Here is a 20,651-nt window from a genome sequence, read left to right as displayed (position 1 = left end):
GGAACTCTAAAAAGAAAGAGCTAACTAAAGAGAATGTTGCTCTGCAAGATGTGATGGCATTCCCTGTGCTGATTTCCCACTGCCTGTTGTACTTCCTGGTTTATAGCCTGGGGGATAGGCTCATCCACATCCGATGCTTTTTACAAGACTGACTTTTAAGGTGTTTATTTTAAAAAGGGTCGCTTTCTACCGCTTGAATTAACACAGTCTTTTGCTTGAAAAATTTTCTATACTCAAGGCTGTGGACCTACTGTGTCATGTCAATGACTTGTGTAATGTCATCACTGATTTATTTCCCCACACATACCCTGAAGTTCCTTAACCATTTTCTTGTTCTCTCCTCCTCACCATAGGGTGGCCAGCAATGTATGGTTAAACAGACACAGAGAAGACACAGAGCTTTATTAAACAAGGGTGAACATTGGAAAAAAAAAAAAAAAAAAAAAAGAAAAAAAAAAAAAAAGAATGTACTAGAACTGGAAGGAGGTAAAGCAAAGGGCAGTACCATATCGAATGTGCCACTTGCCTTGCACCTTTAATTTCCAGAGCCGTGCAAGTAGCTGGTGTGATAGTGTTATCTGCTGACTGCACTGCTGACCAGGGCAGCCTCTCCCCACCCAGCTTGCCCTGTGCACTGATGCAGAGGAAAGACAGGAAACCTTTCCACCCTAGAGCCCAAGAAACCACCATCAGTCTCATCTCCTTTTCTACCTGCAGATTCTGCTACCTTGCAAAACAGAGTGGAGGCTCAGGGACCAAGGCCCTCAAATTAAACCAAAACTGGGAATGAATCACGATCACAATGAGCAAGGTGTTCAAGCATTTCACAGTCTGTGCCAATTACTGCTGTCCCAGCCATTCCCAGGCACAGTCCAGAGTCGAGGACTTAATCTGAGCTGGCCCTCAGCAGGGAGCCACCCTCTCCCAGAGTATCTCCCTAGCACAGATACAAGCTTTTGTGTGCCAGCTGCTCTCTGTGCCTGGCAATGTCCCCAGGTATAAGTAATTGACTAACATACAAGTAGTTGATAACAATTCATGGTTGTTCAAATCCCTATTATCTCTGTTGACCAAGATACGTGCTTCTTTCATCAGACAGACAATGTCACCTCAGCAGAGACAAGTTCAACCACAAACTTCTATTGGCTCTCTAGAGAGCTGATGGTAAGCATTGCAATTATGCTTTTCCAGCTACCATTTTATAGCAAAATAAGTCTCTTCCTGTAAAATACAACTAGGACTCAACAATAAATTCCATATTTGAATCAGAGGGCAAAGCTTGTGTCCTTGAAGTGATAGAGGCTTAGTCATCCCTGATGAATACCTCATTAACTTCCACTGGCATTTCACTGCATGTTTCCTACTCTTTTTTACTGAACCTCCACCTTATCCTAACTGGAAGATTCACTTACTGGCCCCCAAATATATTCTAAATTTGCCAGAGAATTTAACTGATATTTCATCTCCCATTTGTGATCACTACTATTTCCTCACTTCCTCACTTTTTTTGAGAAGCTGTTTTAAAAAACACAATCTACCACATTCAGCCCAAACTCATCCTATTTCTGTAGTTTCTTGGAGAGTACAAAAGTACCAAAACAGTAGCAGCCCTCTAAGGTGGAGAAACACCTTCTGTTCCAAAAGGACCAAGATACAAAATAAGGGCCTCTGTGTAGAGAAGTCCTGGAATTTCAAGTGCCTTACGTCTGTCTGCAGCAAGGAAACTGTTCCTACCCAAGGTCCTACACCTGGGTCATGGCAATCCCAGACACACCCACAGTTTCAGCAGAGAAGTGGTTGAGAGCAGCCATGTAAGGAAAGACTTGGAGGTGATGGCGGATGAAAAATTCAACAAGAGCTGGCAATGTTGCTTGCAGCTGCAGCACAGAAAAGAAAATATATCCTGGGCTGCACCCAAAGCAGCATGGTCAGCAGGTAAAGAAGGTGATTCTCCTCCTCTACCCTGCTCTGGTGAGACCCACATGCAGTGCTGCATCCACATCTGGGGACCCTAATGTGGTAATTACATATCTTCTGAACAGAGAGAGACACAATTCTCTCCCAGGATTTTCCTGGGAAGCTGTGAGAAAGCTCAGAAGAAACAATTCTTATCTCCATTTGCTGCACCTGTTGTTGTGCTCTTGTGGAATGTGTTATGGAGGTGGTTTACCAAAGGGTGGTTTCTTAATTGGACTCTGGTGATGGTGTTTTGATTGATTGACCAATTAGGTCAAAACTGTATCAGACTGTCTGGCAAGGGCAATGGGTTTTTCAGCATTAGCATTAGCATAGCATGGCATGGCATAGCAATAAAGCAATTAAGTAATTGATCTGTGATTGAGCCTTCTGCAAGCATGGAGTCAATGCTCGTTATTCCCCTTGCAGGGGCTTGCCGCTACTATACCCCAACATAAGAAAGACTTGGAGCTGTTGGAGCAACTCTGAGGAGGCCACAAAGTGGATGGGAGGACTGGACATCCTTGCCTAGGAAGACAGGCTGAGAATGTTGGGGCTGTTCATCATGGAGAAGAGCAGGCTGTGGAGACACCTCATGGCAGCCTTCCAGTATCTGAAGTGGGGTTACAGGGAAACCAGAGAGAGACTCTTCCTGAGGAACTGCAGTCATAGGACAAGGAATAATGGGTACAAATTGAAAGAGGGGAAATTTAGGTTAGATATTAGGAACAAATTATTTATTGTGAGGGTGATTAGACACTAGAACAGGTTGCCCAGGGAATTTGTTGGGTGCCCCAAACCTGGAGTTCAAGACCAGGTTAGGTAAGGCCTTGAGCAACCTGGTTAAGTGGGAGGTATCCCTGCACATGGCAGGAGCTGCAGAACTAAGCAATGCTTAAGGTCCATTCCAACCCCTTAACATTCTGTGAATCTATGTATAATTTTAACTTTCTCAGGAATTGCTTTAAAAATGTTTCAGTTCTGTCTCCCAAATTGCTAGCCATCCATCATCTACAAGCTGAGTAACACCAACCACACACAAAAGCACAGGCAATCTATTAGCCAAACACTAACTGAATTTCTTATATAGCCTTTATGTAGCATCTGCCACTCAGACAGACTCAAAGAATAAAAAAAAAAACAAAAGCCAAGCACAATGACCACTTATTGACCACCACAACTACCTCCTTATTGATTATTGTAAACTAAATAAGTAGGGACATGAACAACTGGACAATTGGACACAAGAGGGTAGGAACCAGGTGGCAGACACATGATACTGATGCTAAGAAGAGAGAAATGTATGAGGGCACCTCCAGGATTGCTGCTCCAAAACAAGCATCTAAACTTGTAGTGTTAGACCTCATCCCATTTCTAGCATGTACATTCAGGTCACGAAACCCAGGAGTGAGAATCACAAGATACACATTCAACTTCCTCCATGTGGCAAAATGCAAGGCTGCTTACAGAAGAAAAACTTTTGGGTGTCGATTCCCGTTTCTTCTAAATACACACAAAATTTGCAACATGAACTGCCTCACAGGATAAGAACAAATTTCACTCATACAAATATCTTAAAATTATCAAGAGACACAAGCTCAGAACAAAGTTTTATTCAAAAATACACTTTATTTACAAGACATTCAATCTTCATTTTGATAAAAATATAGTTGTACATAAAAACTTAGGTCATTTCTCACTAATAGTTAATAAAACCACAGCGAGTTTCAGCAATCATGGAAATTACATTTTGGCACATTAAATTACTTAAGGAACAGAAAAACTGGAAGAAACTTTTAAGCAACACAGCTCCATAAATGTAACAATCCTATACAGTGACATCCTCACATCAAGGTATCACTGGTCAAATAAAGTATTTAATATAGAAAGTGCTTCCACTGTACAGCAAAGCAGTAGAACTTAGGAATGTTCATGGCTTACGAATTATCTTTTACCAAGCTTTCCCTCACGATTTTAACAAATGACCAATGAACCCTCCTGATTTCATTACATCTTCCCAGGTTTAGAAATCCACCTTTCTTAAGAAGTTGATTCAGGTAGAGTGTTTATAAAGAGTTTAATTATACATAAACACATGTGTTCATATCTCAGGATGACTACTCAGATAACACTTCTACACAGACCACAGAACACAAAGTAGTCCTCAGAGTAGCTCATATCAAGCCATATATAGAACTTGGGTAGTGAACTTCTCTTTGGGAAAAATTCAAGTGGCATGTTCCCTTCAAAGTTCAGAATAAAAGGGAATATTCAGGACAGCAAGCATTATAATCAGGAATGGGAAAGGGAAAGAATAGGAAAAAAATAAAGGTCAAAAACTGGTTTGCAATGGTAAGGTGTGTCACATAGCAAAACCAGAAAGTGGGTGTATTTTAATAGAATGGAGTACAAAAATTAAACCAGTGCATAAAAAGGAATTTCTAAACTGTATTGTTGGTAGATCACCATGACCAGGCTAACAAAACCATCCTGCTTTTATGGAAGAGAAAATGAGAAAAAACATTAAGAGGGAAAAAAACACACTTGCACTATGAGTCAAGGTAAGTACTATAAAGAAGACAAGGAAAAGGAAGTCAACTGAAAACTGGCAAAACAAAGGCAATACTCCTGAAAATAGTTGCAGTTTTCTTTATAATGAAGAATAAATGCCTGCATTTAGAGGGTTTCAGAAGAAGAAAAAAATTAAAAATCAAATCAGCACTTTTGGCACATATGAAAAGGTGACAAAGAATTTATTCCCTTTAAGAAAAGGCACACAACTGATGAAGGCCAGTAAATTGCTTTTGCTTTCAATGTCATGTTAACTTATTCCAGGTTACACTTTTACTGCAGAATGATCTGGCAAGCCTAGCAAAGGTTTTATCATCATTCTACTAGGTCACATGCATGACTGGCTACAAATCACATCCACAGGAGGTGGACAACCAGCTGAAAGTCACAAATAATTTCAGCAGATTTCCTTTGCTACCAGTAGCAATGGACAGAAGGGACAATCATTGCAAGAGAACCTGAAAACCAAGAAAGACAATCACAAGGCAGTGTTTGAAGCGGACAGAGCAGCACAATCTACCTGCATTTGTCATGGAGGGAAATAAAGTGATTCAGCTAGAGAGGCCAGAACAGAGCTTTTATGACAGTGCAATAGACTACAAAACTGAATTTAGAACAAGTGCTCATAGATAAGGGCTAACATGGAACTATACTGTATCTCAAACTGAGGGAAGCCTGCTTCAACAGAATTAGAAGAGACGTGCCAAGAACCGAAGGGAAATAGGCCAATACAAAATACACACGGATTGGAATGAAGTCTCCCACAGAAGTGGAGCGGGGACACACAGTACAGGAGAAAAATATTTTGTTACTCAATGGAAGGCAAAGATGCTGGTCAGAAACCTTAGCTGAATATCCTGAAAGTCCCAACACAAAAAAAAAAAGCAAGATTTTTCTCAGAGATAACATAGCACTGTTGGTTTTGCTTACTTAAGTAATGAAGCAAATTAACATTTTTGTTTTCTAGATATTAAGATTTCTATAATCCCTGATTTTTTTCCATTTATTCACAGGCAACAGTTGCAGTACATTCAACCAGACAAGAGAAAATAAAGTTTAAGAATGTGTTTTCATTGTATTTTTAGATTACAACACTTTTCAAAGTTTTAAAAAATACATAGCCACAGTTTTAACACTGGAAGAATAAAAACTGTCCATTTTGACAAATGCCCCAACATCACACATACTAGTTTTCTTTAATCCCAGAGTAAATACTGCCATTCCAGCTTTCAACCACTTAATAAAATATGTGTGTGTATATATATATACACAAATCAAATAACCTGATTTAAGATACAAGTAATTATGAAAGGGTGCTTGTTTTAGAAGCTATCTGGGAAGAAAGTTCTCTGTTTTTATTCTGGGAGATTTCTATTCCAGTTCTCAAACCACAATAAATACATTTGTTATTTACATTTAAGCATCATCATAGGTGAAAATAAAGAGGGGGAAAAAAAAGAACAGAAGAAAGGGCTGTCTTACATCATGGCACACGCTTTTAAAAAACAGACGAATTCTTACAATGTTTCCTGATTTACATTAACTCATGCAATAACTGCCAAGCAGGATCCTGCTGCTGCCAATGGAATCAAGGAGGCTGGAGAATCAAGCTCTTAATTATATTAACAAATAGGTTGTTAATTTATATGATACAAACTTACAATGAATTGGTATAAAATATCTTAATTCATCCAAAAATCCGTTTTAAAGGGGTGATTACAATTCTAGAAATGTTCTATGCAGACTGAAATCACTGCTTCAGTAAAAACTACATTCCAAGCAATAAAATATCCTGCTGTGTGTTTCAATATTCATTGAATTATTGCAATCGTCTTTATTAATAAGGAGTTGGCTGCTTTTAAGCCATCCCTACAAGGAGGTCCTGGTATTTTCCCAGTCCAGGCTGGAAATCAATTTGCCCTTTCTGTTAAGATGCCACTGAGGCAAAGACACAACTATTTTTCAAAGGTGTCCCTGTGAATGAATTGATAAAATAGCCTGTCCAGGCCACACAGACCATTGAAAGGCTCTTTTGTCAATAAATTATATTTGGAATCTTCTGGATCTGATCTGCATAGCCAGGGAGATCAAGCCCTAGACACAGTGTGGATTGAGCAGTGGGTTTCCCCTCCCAGAAACCTATGGAGCCCACTGGACTGAAATCCAGCACTGGAGACAGGGCTCATCACCTTGTTTTCCTTAGAGCACCCTTGCATACCTTCAGAAAGCAGCAAAAAGGGAGGAAACTTCTTCACTAAATACATTTTGAGATACATGTTTGGGCAGGGTGAGGAGGACCAGGGTAGAGGGTAGAGTTCAAGGCATCAAGACCTTTAAAACCAGCCAAAAAGAAATGATTGAGACTAAACCAGGAAAAATTTCCTGGTTTAAATTTCTTAAAGCTCCCTCTAAGTGATAATACTGCATAAAAGACTTTAAAGGTGCTTCCTTAATTAATACAATATTAAATTATGCCTTAATAATAGAATTGCAGAATTTCAACTGTTCATAATAAACACATTAGCTTATTTATTCAGCATGAATAATGACAGACTCAGTGTTAAAGATAATGCAATTATACTACACAATGATGAAATAAGACCATGGCTCTTGGAACTTGTGTTGTCAGGAGAAGGCTAACAAGAACTTTAAAAGACTGAGTTGTACAATCACAACAGTGAAAAGATAAAAGTTAATTGGATGACTACCTGCATTTCCATTTGCTAGAATCAATACAGACAACGTTGGTAGGTACTTATTTGCTTTCATGACAAGCAGTCTGTTCCTTAGCACGCTCATCTGTGATTAGGCTGGGACTCCAGTATTACTTGTAGAGAAGCAAGACCAGCTTCTGCTCTGTCCCAAAATACAGGAGTCAATAAAGAAAATAACACAAGTCATAATTCCTGAGTGCTTCCCCTTAGACACTCTTAATTTCATTCACAAACTCCACTGGCCAGAATTGTTATTTTTAAAAATGAACTGCCCATGCAAAAATGGGGTTTAAGGATCAGCAAAGCATCTCTCTCTACTGAAGCCCTTTATAAATATACAGTACTTCAGCCCAGTATAATCTTAACTGGCCACAGGGCTTTCAAGAAACAGCTCACTCCAGCCACAAAGGCCAGAGGTTCTTTCCCAGTGCTACTGGCCACGAACTGCAAACATCAGTGCAGACAGAGAGCAACATACCCCACCCACTCTAACAGCAGGAATTCAGCCTTAGTTTGGTAAGGAACTGAGTAAGGCTGCATCACAAAAATCACGTGAATGCAACAGCCTTGGTGGAAATCTTAATCCTTATTTCAGGTACAAGGGGGTTTTAGGTGTGTTTTGGTTTACAGCTAAAGCACAGAAATCTTTTTGCCACACCAACTTCAGCTACAACCACCGATGCCCCCCTTCCCAGACAAGATATGTTTGCTCCATGAGAGCACAGCACAGAGCAGAGCAAACTGCCTAAAATCGTGTACTACCCGACTGTGATTTGTCACCAGACACATCACAATTTTTCACATTCTCCTCTGCCACTGGGTCCTCCATAGGGATTTCAACGTCACTTTTCCTTGAACCATTGTCTTCGTGCTGTGCAGAAACGGAACTTTCGCTTTTCTCCACGTAGCCATTCGTTTCAGCCTGGGGGGGCTGCCTCTGGCTGCAGCACAGATGCGAGTCGCAGGCTTTTGAGATGCAGGGTGAGCTGCACAGTAGATGTGAGGTCTTGTGGTCAGTGTACTCGGGCTGGATGGTCACAGAATGGACTCCTGCCTTGTGGAAAACCTTCCGTATTTGGTAAGCAGCACCTTGGTAATCAGAAGGGGTCTGGCACTTGATGTGAAGAGTGGCGATGTTCCTCCCACTTGCCAGCTCCCAGACGTGCACCTCATGGAGGCTGCTCACCCCTGGTACACGAGCTAGTCTGTCAGCTGGAAAGCATAAGGGAAAGCTATTAGGGGCTTTGATGCACTGGCTAATTATCAGCTGCCTCACTAGGCATCCTATCCAAAAGCAGCAGTGTCAAAACCATCATTTTAGAGGAGATACACTTGGTGCAATGCATCTACTCCCAGCTGCCTTCAGTTCGGCCTCCCGGTGATGAACATGGCAGCTTTCCTTCTGGATTCACCCATCCCTCAGGCTCCCAAATGGCAATTTACCAGCTATTCACACAGGAAATACTACATCACTTCCTCTGTCAAGACCCCACATTTTCTGGTTTCTTTAAGCCCCGAGCATGGGGGAATTCCAGAATTACCCACAATTAACCAGTATGAACAGCACCTAAGAACTACAAAGTTAACTAACCTTAATGGAAATTTCTAATAAGTTTTGGAAGCAGCCGCCGCAGGATTGGAAAAGACTGTAACTCAAAGTTGTTTCTTTCACAAACAACCCACACAAAGCATTAACAGCTCAAGACCTGGTATGTTTGATGTATTGTTGGAGTACCACATTCTCAAAATGCATGCCTTAACTAATCCAGAGAGATTTGAATCATGTTGCTAGGACACAGGCATGTGACTATTTCTCACAGTTCTTGAGAATTTAGAGCTATTATGAATAAATAATCCAAACATGTTCATTCCACCAATACCACCAATATGCATTGAAATCCACCATTAAAATTAACAGCATTTCAGCAACAAATTCGACTTACTCAGTAGTTGCATATCAACACCTTTGGGGACCATCTGCAACAAAATAGTTGAGGTCTCCTTTATAAGTGGGAATGCAGAAGACAAGATGATGAGCACCATAACTATTGTCAGGCTTGGATCAATGTAGCACTGCCAATTGCACGGAGCATCCCCCAGAGGCTGTACATAGAAGATAGTAGCAGTAACTACCACGACCACAGATCCAAGTGCATCTCCCATAACATGCAAAAGAACACCTGAAACAAAAGGCACAATTTTCATTAGTGGGGAGGGTTTGGGGTTTTTTGCTTTGTTTTTGTGGGTTTTTTCCTGGGGTAGGTGTAATGCTGCATTTTTCAAGTATGTTTCACTTGACATGAAGAATGCAATATTCCAGCCATTAATATCATAACCAAAGTTTTCAGTAACAGCTTTTGGAAAAAACAGCAAGAAAATACTGACTCTGAAGCACTGCTGTTTTAGTGGGATGCATTATCAAGCATGTAGGATATGCTAGCGACTGCTGTCCAACTGGAATGCCATGGTAACACAAAATGTGCCGGCTTAAAATGCATGAAGATTATTAACAGATCCTGGCACGTTAAATCTAAATTAAAAATTCATGACTATATCTATCCATTCTATCCGGGGAATGGAGAGCGGCAGACCACCCCCAGTAACAGTTACCTTCCCCCACCAGTTTCTGCGACACTGCTGAAATCTGAAAAATTGCCTAAGTGAAATCTAAGCTGGCTCCAAATACCATCAGACTCCAATTTTTAGATCAAACTAGATTACCAGTCATATTAAACCTTCTTCCATCGATATGACTAGCCTTCAGACCTGTCAAAATCAGAATCTGGTTCTACAGTCAGTCACATTGTTTAGTGCCTGGACTACTCTGAGAGGAATGCTGGGCACTTCTTTTTACATCTTATAAAGATGGTTTTGTACACAAGTTAAAGACACAAAACAGGCTCTTACAGTAAAATATTTAGCTGCTCTTTAAACTACAATGACCAAAGCAGTCTTTCTGCTACAGAGTTACAAAAATCCAATAATCTATTTCTTCTTACTACTCTACATAAACTTCCCTCTTCCCATCAGTGCTCAAACATACTCCAGTTTTGTTAGATTTTACTGTTCAGACTCAGATTTTATTCCAACCCACACCTTAATTCAGAACATCTCTCCCTGTATGAAGTGAATTTCTTCATCAATATTTTTGTTTAGGGCCTGTGAGAGAAGAAAATGAACCATCTATTTTCAACAACCCTATCACATAGACTTTCAAGTGAGAAACTGTAAAAGGCTCCCCCAAAACTCACTAACAACATAGCAAAGAGTTTTGATGGTGCTGGATACTGGATTAGCCCTAGAACTCTGCCCATGCTGGTGTTTCTTACCAGCCCTGTACACGCACCTTGATCTGTGCAAGAAATGAAGGCCACAGCCTCTGGAGTTTCTCCAAATCACTTGGGTCAGATAAGAAAGTACAAGCTCCTGGTGAGTCCAGCTCTTTCTGCTGGAGTCAGGCATGTTCTGCCCCATTTGGCAGACTACCAGGGGGTTTTACTCCTCCTAACAGTGTCGCAGTGTTTCCTTTTCATTTACAAATAGTCCTGATTCAGCATGGGCTATCAGCTGTTGCACTAACAAGAGGAATGGGCAGGATGCAGTTGCATTGCCCAGGCAACAAACAAGAGAGCACAGCCTATAAAGAACAGGGAAATGTTTCAGAAATCCTTCTTTAGAGTTAAGGAAAAAAATGAATTAAAAAAAAAAAAGAATTTAAGAAAAAAAATGAAAAAAATATGTCAGAATTTTGATGAATTAGCAATTGAGAATACAGAATTTGGAAAAACGTTCTACATTCTTAACGTCATTAACACAGATACCCTGGTAATGCATCACAGAATTAGGGCTCAGACCAAAATTTGTCCATTTCCCTATCAAACCCCAAAAGCTATGATTATAAGCTGGAATAAAGAATTAATTTTTACTAAATGAAGTCTTTATGGTAAGACCATAGGCAGCAGTTTCCAACAGCTTGCATTCCAAAGTCTAACTGAAATACTTTGTGTATGCTCAAGCAGCAAAAGGAATAATTTCACACTGCAATAATTAATCCTGCCAGGCAGAATCTATGGATTCCTGTTCCTACAAGTTATAAAATCAAGGAAACCATTCCTCTGCCAATCCACTTCGTTCAACTGTGTTTTTCAGGGAGGCTCCCATTCCACAACAAAATTTTTTGCCAAGTGACTATAAAGTATACAGCTTGTAACTTAAAAGGAAAAGTATGGAGTGAAACAGAATTTCAAATACACATATCAATATTCCTTACCTCTGTAATCATAAAGACAATGAAAATAGATTTTGCAAAGGTGACATACTAAAGTAACACCTAAAAATTTCTTTTAAAAATCAAAGACAATCCATATCTTAAAATAACTGTCACAAAATTCTTTATCCTTCAGCCATTTTTTGAAAGCTTCATTATATCTAAGCATTGTGGTTCAGGCAAGCAAGGTCTTCTCTAAAGCAATTGGTTCCTTACTCTCCTCCATCCCTGAGTGTGACAGTTTGCTCATCCTTCTCCAAAAGTCTTATCACTCTAATGCCAATACCCAGTGACACCAACTTAAAGGCATTCAAGCAAGTGTTGTGTCCTTAGCACATGCTTTGATTTTCAAAGCATCTTCCCTTACAGGTCTGTTTGTGTAGTTCTGTAAACACTTTTGAAAGACACACACACAAATACAAAAACCAGCAAACCCACGTGCTTGACTGCCACATTGACCTCTCAAGCTGAATTCATGTAACGCAAACTCACACAACCTTGGGGGAATATCAGCTGCTGATCAGTGACCATAAGAAACCCAAAACTTCTGTTCTAATTAAAGTTTCTGACAGTCCTTTCCTTGGGACAAACTCAGTATTTCATATCCTCGAAGATATTTGCTTTTGGCTCTGCTCAGAGTAGGCACATAAACGTGTATGCAGAGAAACACGTACACAGAGAGGGAGAGACATGTGGGTAATTTATTCCTAGGAGTAGCTTTATGCTTCACTCCATGAAAATCCACAGATTCCCAAAGACCTGCCAAATTACAGTGAGGGAAGGGCTGATCCTGTCACACACTCTCACAAGAACAGGTTCACACGTGTAAAAACACCATGCTGAAGCACCAGTTTCAGAACCCTTTTCCTTATGCTGACAATAAAACATTATCAACCCTGGGATTTAGAAGTATTTAAGCTTTCTGCCCAAAAGCATTTTAAGGTTGAAAACTGCTCAACTACTACTACATCAGTGACACAAAGATTCACCTCATAGCTCCCTGTGTAACCTTCCTGTAAATACTCTGGTGACTTCAGCTTAGTGCAGCAGGGTTTGTGTCCTTTCCAAATGTCCAGCTGCACTCTTCTAAGAATAAAAATCAAAATGTCAGTATGCTCAAAGCCAGATTAGCATGAAACTATTTTGCTACTACTCATGCTATTCCATATAATCAAAATCTTTCTGCTAGAGAATAACTGGATCCAATTACATGGATGAGTCCTGGAATTCTCTCTTTCTTAGTGATATTTGTGGGTGCATATATAAACCTGAGATGGAAACCATAAAGTGTTTCAAGTTAATTTAACATGAGCAGCATAGTCCTATGCCATACCTCTGATGTTCAAGGCTTCAGATTTTTTCTCTTTTTTCTCCTCAAACCCCTCTTCAGGGCTCTTTTGGTCATTTGGTGAATCACCTGCATTCAAAGAAGAAACGCTGTGTTGTGTATAAGTTCTACAAACAGAAAAAAAATCAACCTTCTCAAAACCAATTACTTTAAAGATGACAAGAAGAAAACCAAAAACACTCCAAAACCTTTCCCACGCAGCTCCCTGGGCAACACCTCCTTCGACCATCCCGGGGGCACGCCCAGAAGCTCAGGGTAAAGTACAAGGTGTAAGAGGCCCCGGGAGCCTGAGTGAGCTTAGTGAGACCCCCTGGGGCCCCCGAGTGGCCTTGGGGCTTTGAAAGGGCCCAGAGGATTGGGCCAACAGCCCGGCGGGTCCCGAGGGAGAACGAGACGGGGGGGGGGGAGAGGATGGGGAAGGGTGAGGGAGGCTGAGAGGGACGCTGGAGGGAGGGGCGGGCAGAGATGGATGCGGGACACCAGGGGAGGCGAAGCGCAGCCGAAAGGCACCTGCTCCATCCTCCTCGCCGTTCGGGATGCCGCCGGGGGACGCGTCCTGCAGCGCGGCCGCCGCGGGCGGAGCGGGGCACGGGCGTCGCCCACGGCAGCAGGCGCCCCAGTCCTGGAAGACGAGGAGCCCCACGACGTTGACGGCGAGGCCGAGGGTGCCGACGATGAGCACCAGCTGGGCGTCGTCTATGGGCTCAGGGCGGGCGAGGCGCAGGACGGAGTCCACGAGGATGGTGAAGCAGAGCGCGGTGAGGAACACGGCGTTGCTGAGCGCTCCCACCGCCTCGGCGCGGCTGTAGCCGTAGGTGGCGCGGGGACCGCGGCGGCTGCGGCGGGCGATGCGCCCGGTGGAGAGCCCCACGCAGAGGGAGATGAGGTCCGAGAGCATGTTGAAGGAGTCGGACACCAGCGCGATGGAGTTGCCCAGGTATCCGGACACCAGCTCGGCCACGAAGAAGCCGACGGTGAGCACCAGCATGAAGATGAGGCGGCACGTCTTGCCCGAGTACCGCCCCATGGCGGCGGCGCGGCCCAGCCGGTAACGCTCCACCCCAGCGCCGCCTCAATAAGAGCGGCCGGGCCGGGCTGGGCCGGGCCAGGCCGCACCGCCCGCCCGGGCACCGCCCCGCCCCGCCCCGAGCCGAGCAGCGGGCCGCACGAAATCCACCAGAGCTGCCATAAAGAGAAGCTGATGGGCCGCGGGGAGGCGCGGAGCCGGCGGGGCAAGGGCCACACGAAATCCACCAGAGCTGCCATAAAGAGAAGCTGATGGGCCGCAGGGAGGCGCGGAGCCGGCGGGGCAAGGGCCCTCTCGGCAGGCAGAGCTGCCCAGGGCTGTGCTGCCGGCGCTCCTGCCACGCCGAGACGGCCACGTTCCAGCGAAGGATCCAATAATTACGGACCTTTGGTGCTTTATTGGCGACGAAAGTGCCAAACCAAAGGACAGAGTGCCATCTACTGAGCCAGCTCGTTTCCAGACACCTGTCTTTAAAAAGGTGTAAAAAGCCAAGGGAATCCCGGGCTGTATCCAAAGCAGCGTGGCCAGAAGTTTGAAGGAGATTCTCTCCTACTCTGCTCTGGTGACACTCCACCTGCACTGCTGCATCCAGATTTGGTGGCCCCAACATAGGAAGAACACGGAGCTGTTGGACTGAGTCCAGAGGAGACCACAAATTTGATAAGGACTGGGGCACCTCACCTGCAGAGACAGGCTGAGGGTGTTGGGCCTGTTCATCATGGAGAAGACTGTGGAGAGACTTTGTAGCAACCTTCCAGCATCTGAAGGGGGGCTACAGAGGAGCCAGAGAGGAGCTCTTCATCAGGAATGATGGTTACAGAACAACGAGCAAAGGTTACAAACTGAAAGAGGCAAATTTAGGGTGGTATGATACTGGCAGAGGTTGCCCTAGGAGGCTGTGGATGCCCCATCCCTGTCAGTGTTCAAGGCCAGGTTGGATGGAGCTCTGGCCAGCCTGGTCTAGTGAGAGGTGTCCCTGCCATGGCAGGAAGTTGGAACTTGATCCTTAAGGTCCTTTCCAACCCTTAAGATTTTATTGTTCTATGAAAATAGTACCTTAGTGTTCACAACTCTATCATTACTCTATAGAAAGGTAATTGCATGCACTTTTTAACCTACAGGATAGTCTACATGAACCATGAAAAGGTAGTAAACCACTCTCTTATTTGTAGATTTTTGTTGCTGTTGTTTGTAGGACAGTTCTTGCAAAAATGACAGCCCCACTTGCAAATGGAAAAAAGACAGCTGAACCACCAATACATCATTTCAAATCAAGCAGCTGCTATGGGGTTCTCAGTATCAGAACAGGGCCCAAAAATAATAAATAAAATATGTAAGACCTAGAGAAAATTAGGCTCTTAAAACATTATCCTGTGACAGTTGGGAGCATTTCAGATATGCCAGAGGCAAACCAGTGCTGAGGTACCACTTCAGCAGCTACAATTCACACCGAAGTGCCACATCGCACAATTCACCACACTTGACAAGGCACCCATTGCTGTCAGATTTTAAGTCAGCCAGGCCAGGGAACACTATCTTGTCCCACCTACCTAAGGCAGTGTTCTCTACAACCAGAAATTCCTTAAGGGCCTCAGGAATTTCCTCTTTGTTCTAACTCTGAAGCAGTTGCATTGTTACTGCTGTTGACTGAGTTGATCCCTTGCCTGAATACATCTTTTACATGAGGCCGCTCCATTTCTCCTAATTCTGTGCACAGAACCCAAGATGTGTATTAACCTCTGGAGTGGTCTTGAGCAGCCTTTCAGAGGGTGGTTTCCCCTGCAAAGAATTACCACACAACTCCCAATGAAGCAGAGATTCACACACTTGATATCCTGCAATATGCAAATTAACAAATGCATGAAAATAAATGTATTGAAATGAACCTTACCATAAAAGTAAACAGAGTTGTCAGAGAGGATAGAATAACTTACATCAACACACATTTCAGCTCTAGAACTGCAACTACTAACATAGGATAAGAAATGCTTAATGGGTCAAATCAAAAGCAAATAGGTAGAACAATAAGAAGAAAAGAAGGAGTTATAGGAAGTTAAATACTCAGATATAAATTTTAAAATGAAAGACTATATCTTCTTTACTATAATTAATGATAGCAAACTCTGGCACTTGACTTACAATCAAAAAAAAAAAAAAAAAATTCAGCTCTCTGAAACCCAGCTAATTGCACCTTCATAGAACTGAAAGGAATTCCTAGTGACTTTTATTTTAGGAAGACATAATACAATAGCTGAAACATCATTAATCCTCCTGTGAAAAATATATATCAATCCTCTTTGGAAAGAAAAAAAGGAAGTTTCATAGCCCTGAACTCACTTCAAAACATAAAAATATCACAGTTATTTTGAAGACATAGTGTTAAAAATATTGTTTTCAGCAAATACGGCTGTGACTAAGTCCTCTGGCATGGAGCACAATTACAGCTGACTTGCTGAAGGTGTCAGAAACTGTATGTATTCAGACCCTCAGCTCTGACACTGGATCTGCTGATCCAGTGATTATTCCTTCTGTCAAGCTCACACATCTCCATCTGCTTGTCACAAAACAGCCACACACCGACACAAGAACAGAGCAGTGTCTGCTGGGTCAGACCACAGATCTGTGTCTGGACTGTTTCCAGTTCCCATCTACACCTTTGGGAAATGAGGGAACCAAACCTGCACAGTCTTCACAGGGCAGATACAGAGAAACAGGAGATACACTGATAGAGAGGAACAGCAAAAGTCCTGACTGTCTCTTTTGCTCCTTTCCCTGTATGGTCTCACATTTGATTCACTTTTCTGTTCTGAACATTTAGCACACATTTTTATGGAACTGATCTGTTCCATCTATGGAATCACTCTGTTTCTCATCTTCAATCACAGTTTAAGCCCAGCTGGCAACTCAGTATCACACAGCAACTCGCTCACTCTCTCCCACCCAAGGTGGGATGGGAAGGAGAATCAGAAAAACAGGTAAAGAAACCTTGTGGGTTGAAATAAGAGCAGTTTAATAATCGAAGCAAAGTAAAAACAAACAAACAAACCCACAGAAACAAAACAAAAATAAATCAAGGACACGAATGATGCACTAACAGTTGCTCACCACCTTCTGATCGATGTCCAGCTCATCCCCCAGCAGCAATCAGTGACTCCTGGCCACCTCCTCTCATCTTATGTTCTGAAAATTACACTGTGGTATGGAATACCCCTTTGGCCAGTCCAAGTCCTGCCTATCATGACTGTGCTCCTTCTCAGATTCTTGTGCAGCTCCTCACTTGCAGAGCATGGAAAACCAAAAACTCTTTGACTTGGCGTAACCACTACTTATGAGCAACCAAAACATCGGAGTGCTATTAATATTTTTCTCATGCTGGATCCAAAATGCAGTACTGTACCAGTTTCTGTGAAGAAAATGAATTATCCCAGCCAAAACCAGAACAACTCCTGACCAGCTCTTCATCCATGCAAGGGCCTTTGCACTGTGGCTGCTTAGAAGCCTCTTGGACATCCAAGCTTTCATCTCATCATGCATCCAAACCTCCCCGTTCTCTCTTTATCCAGGTGCCACAATCACTTAAACACAAACAGCTCCTAAAACTACCAGGTGAGCAAAGTTACCTCAATCATTCTCATTCAAGAAGTTGTTGCTTTCAATAAGAAGAATAATTAATTCAGGTGAATCTTCAGAATAAAATATGTGCTATCCCTGTAGCTCTTTTCTGCTTTGATCTCCTTCCTCATAGTCCAAAAGAAAGCAATGATCCTGAGCATAGGAGTCACTGACTCCACTACCAGTGTTTTCACTCAGGCTCCTGCCCCTTTCTGGCACTTCCATTCTGCCTGCACACATCCACCTGCAGCATCAGAGCATTTGGTCTCAAATCCTTTCAGAAAGGAACCATGAGTATGATTGCTCTGCAGTGTGCTTGGCATCCATGTGTGTTCTACACTGACTGTAGACATTCAACAGTAGAATGTTATGATTTCACTTATTCATCCAGCCCTGAGATGGCCTGAACTAGCTACATATTATTGAAGAAAAAAGCAGCCTAAATATCCCAGTCTCCCCATTTCTGACTATGCTGAGTTGGAACAAGTTCTTAGGAGATGCAGAAAAGGTTGTCCAGCACTTTAGTTTTCTGAATGCTTTGCCAACTTTAGTTTCAGCTACAATGCTGCTAGAAAAGCTGCCGTTTCCTCATCCTAATCAGGAACAAAAATTAGAAAAGTTCTTCAAAAGTTCTAAAATTATTACAAACAAGAAAACTTCCCTTCTGAACCACAAAGATGCAATGCACTCCTGTAAGCTTCAAGATCTCTGTGTACCAAGCTTTCAAAGTACTCAACACACCAATTTTAAACACTTAGCCATTGGCAGCCAGGAGTCTGTCCCTACCTGTGGCCATAAAGCGATGCCTAGGTAACAGTAAAGCAGGGTAAGTATATAGTACACTTTCCTTAATACTCTCTTGTTCTTCAGGTCTTTTCAGCCCAAGTGAGTTCCTGAGCTAGATATCTGTATCTTGTACCCTCAGTGGATTTTTCTTTCATGTCCTAGTCCAGGCCCTCACTAAGAAATGCAGACTTCAACATTAATTGGAAACAAGAACCATAGGATAGTTTAGTTTGGAACCTCCCTGCCACAGGAAGAGACATGGGCAGGTTGCTCAAAGCCCCATCCAACCTGGCCAGGAACATTTCAAGGATGGGGCATCCACAGGTTCTCTAGGCAATGTACTCCAGTGCCTCACCACCCACAGAGTAAATTTCTTCCTAATATCTAATCTAAACTACCCTCTGCCAGTCTAAAGCCATTCCGCCTTGTCCTGTCAGTACCTGCCCTTGTAAAAAGTCCCTCTTCTGCTCTCTTGTGGGCTCCTTTAGATAATGCAAGGTGCCTTAAGGTGTCCCCAGAGCCTTCCTTTCTCCAGGCTGAACAACCACAACTCTCTCAGCCTATTGCCTTTTTCCTCTTGTTTTGAATCTGAATCCTGCTAGTTTCACTTCACATGCTCTTGTTTCAGAAGACAAGACAAACATTCAATGGCTACTGGCCTTTGAAAGTAAGATATCTCTGTAATTATGAAATATGACAATAATAACAGCAGCAATTATGGTAATTTTCTTCTACTGCTGAATGAAAACAGGTCACTCATAGTCTCGTGCTTCTGTAGAATTTGGATGGCAAAAATAATCATGAAAATAAGGAACCATTAACATTACCGTTAAGAGAGATCTCTTTTCATTCTGCTTATCAAAATGCTGTCAGACTTTATTTTTTTAACCCATCATAAAAATTATTTACAACACACATTTCAGGAACGATCTGGAAGAAACTAGAGAATGAACGGAGCCAACGCCCACAGCCTGCTGTATGTAATGAAGGAGTTACCAAGCTCTAAGGCCGTGGGAAGGAAAATATTACCTTTGTACTAAAAAGCTGAGGCTGTCCCTGGGCACATGACATTTTAAGGCAGCACCCCTAGCCTGAGATGCAATGTGTGGCTGTGAGAGGGCCTTTAAGGTTCATTGCAAGAAGACCTGGTGACAGCCTTGACTGTGAACCTTGTTTCTCTAAATTAGGCATCATGGACCAAATTATAGCAAATCTAAATGGAAACCATGTGTTTGGCTTCTGCCCCAGGTAAATTCAACCACAAAATGAAGAACAAAATAAACACTGGCCAACAGACCTAATTGTGGAAGGCGGTTTGTTCCTCATTCCTTGCTCATTTTATTTGTGCCTCCCTCTCACACTTGGAAGAGGAAGATAGTTTCTTGGGTTAGGGTGGTTTATTTATTTATTCTTGGGTTAGGTTTATTTATTTTCTCAAGATGGTTTCTTCTTCTTAGGGTTTCTTGGCATAGACTGAAAGACGGAATGGCTGGGAAGTCTTTCGGTCTGCTTCAACCCAGGGAGCAGAAGCCTAGACTAGCAAGACTTCAGTCTGGGGGAAAGCTTTATCAGTGTCCTTGGCAGAGTACAGAGGTGAATGTTGCTGGATTTTTAATCACAGCTGTTACTCTTTGTGACAGTCCTGAAACTGTCCTGGGGAGAGACTCTGTACTGGAGTTTGGCCTGGGAATGTATTTTTCATGCTCTCCTAAATTTCACTTGAACATACTGGTGGGTCAATCTGAAGTTATGAACCTGTGGGATTATTTAATTCCTAGGATGTAATGTCTTCTTTTTGTTATATTTTTCCCTATTTTAAGATGGTTGTTCAGTTTTTTAGTCACAAATCACCATTCTCTGCACCTAATATCCAGCATAAAAACCTTTCTGCGTACTTCAGTCAGTGTCTTCTCTATCACCTGGATAAATCTTCCTGAAATATTTCAAATACTTCACTTCTTTAAAAAAATGTAGTTTCCCATATAAATGTACTTTTGTGTATATTTATGCCTACATATGACCTTTTCCAGGTAGCGCAGCCCATTGCGAAGAACATGACAATGAAAAGGCCAATCACTGATTTCATCACTGTAAATTCCATTGAGTCCTACTGCAAAAGCTTCTTTTTTTTATATCAGCAGCATTTTAGACTGAAACTGATACCAGACATATGCCAGTGTCAGTGTCTGCAGAACATCCAATTTAAGCAATTGCAGTTAACATACAACACATGTCAGCCTTAAAGAACCCCATTGTATTGAAACTGTTTATGACTTTGAACTCAGTCATCTTAGAGTACTTTTATTTCCTTACAGCTCACCCCAGATACTGTGATGTAATTCAGAGTCTCCTAAGAAATTGGTTCAAGGT

At 42.3% G+C, this 20,651-nt stretch overlaps 1 protein-coding gene across 1 annotated transcript; it reads right to left on the bottom strand.

Annotated features, from left to right (window-relative positions):
- Window positions 1-7,032: 7,032 nt before the first annotated feature.
- SLC30A10 (solute carrier family 30 member 10) lies at window positions 7,033-13,883 on the bottom strand. Its single transcript, XM_058801851.1, has 4 exons — window positions 13,408-13,883; window positions 12,842-12,945; window positions 9,185-9,421; window positions 7,033-8,453 (listed from the first exon to the last, which is right to left on the bottom strand). The coding sequence occupies exons 1-4, from the start codon at window positions 13,881-13,883 to the stop codon at window positions 7,987-7,989; spliced, it is 1,284 nt and encodes a 427-aa protein (XP_058657834.1). The 3' UTR covers window positions 7,033-7,986.
- Between the last annotated feature and the right edge of the window lie 6,768 nt (window positions 13,884-20,651).

This window comes from Ammospiza caudacuta, chromosome 3 (genome assembly GCF_027887145.1).
Source record: "Ammospiza caudacuta isolate bAmmCau1 chromosome 3, bAmmCau1.pri, whole genome shotgun sequence".
Classification (NCBI taxonomy): Eukaryota; Metazoa; Chordata; class Aves; order Passeriformes; family Passerellidae; genus Ammospiza; species Ammospiza caudacuta.
Note: the sequence above shows the minus strand (reverse complement) of the source record. Positions and strands in the feature narration are given on the sequence as shown.

Coding starts and splice junctions, on each gene's coding strand:
- SLC30A10 (XM_058801851.1), bottom strand. CDS start 13,883: ATGGGGCGGTACTCGGGCAAGACGTGCCGCCTCATCTTCATGCTGGTG. Junction 12,946..13,407: donor GCGGCCGCGCTGCAGGACGC/GTCCCCCGGCGG, acceptor TACACAACACAG/CGTTTCTTCTTTGAATGCAG. Junction 9,422..12,841: donor TGAAGCCTTGAACATCAGAG/GTATGGCATAGG, acceptor CTTTTGTTTCAG/GTGTTCTTTTGCATGTTATG.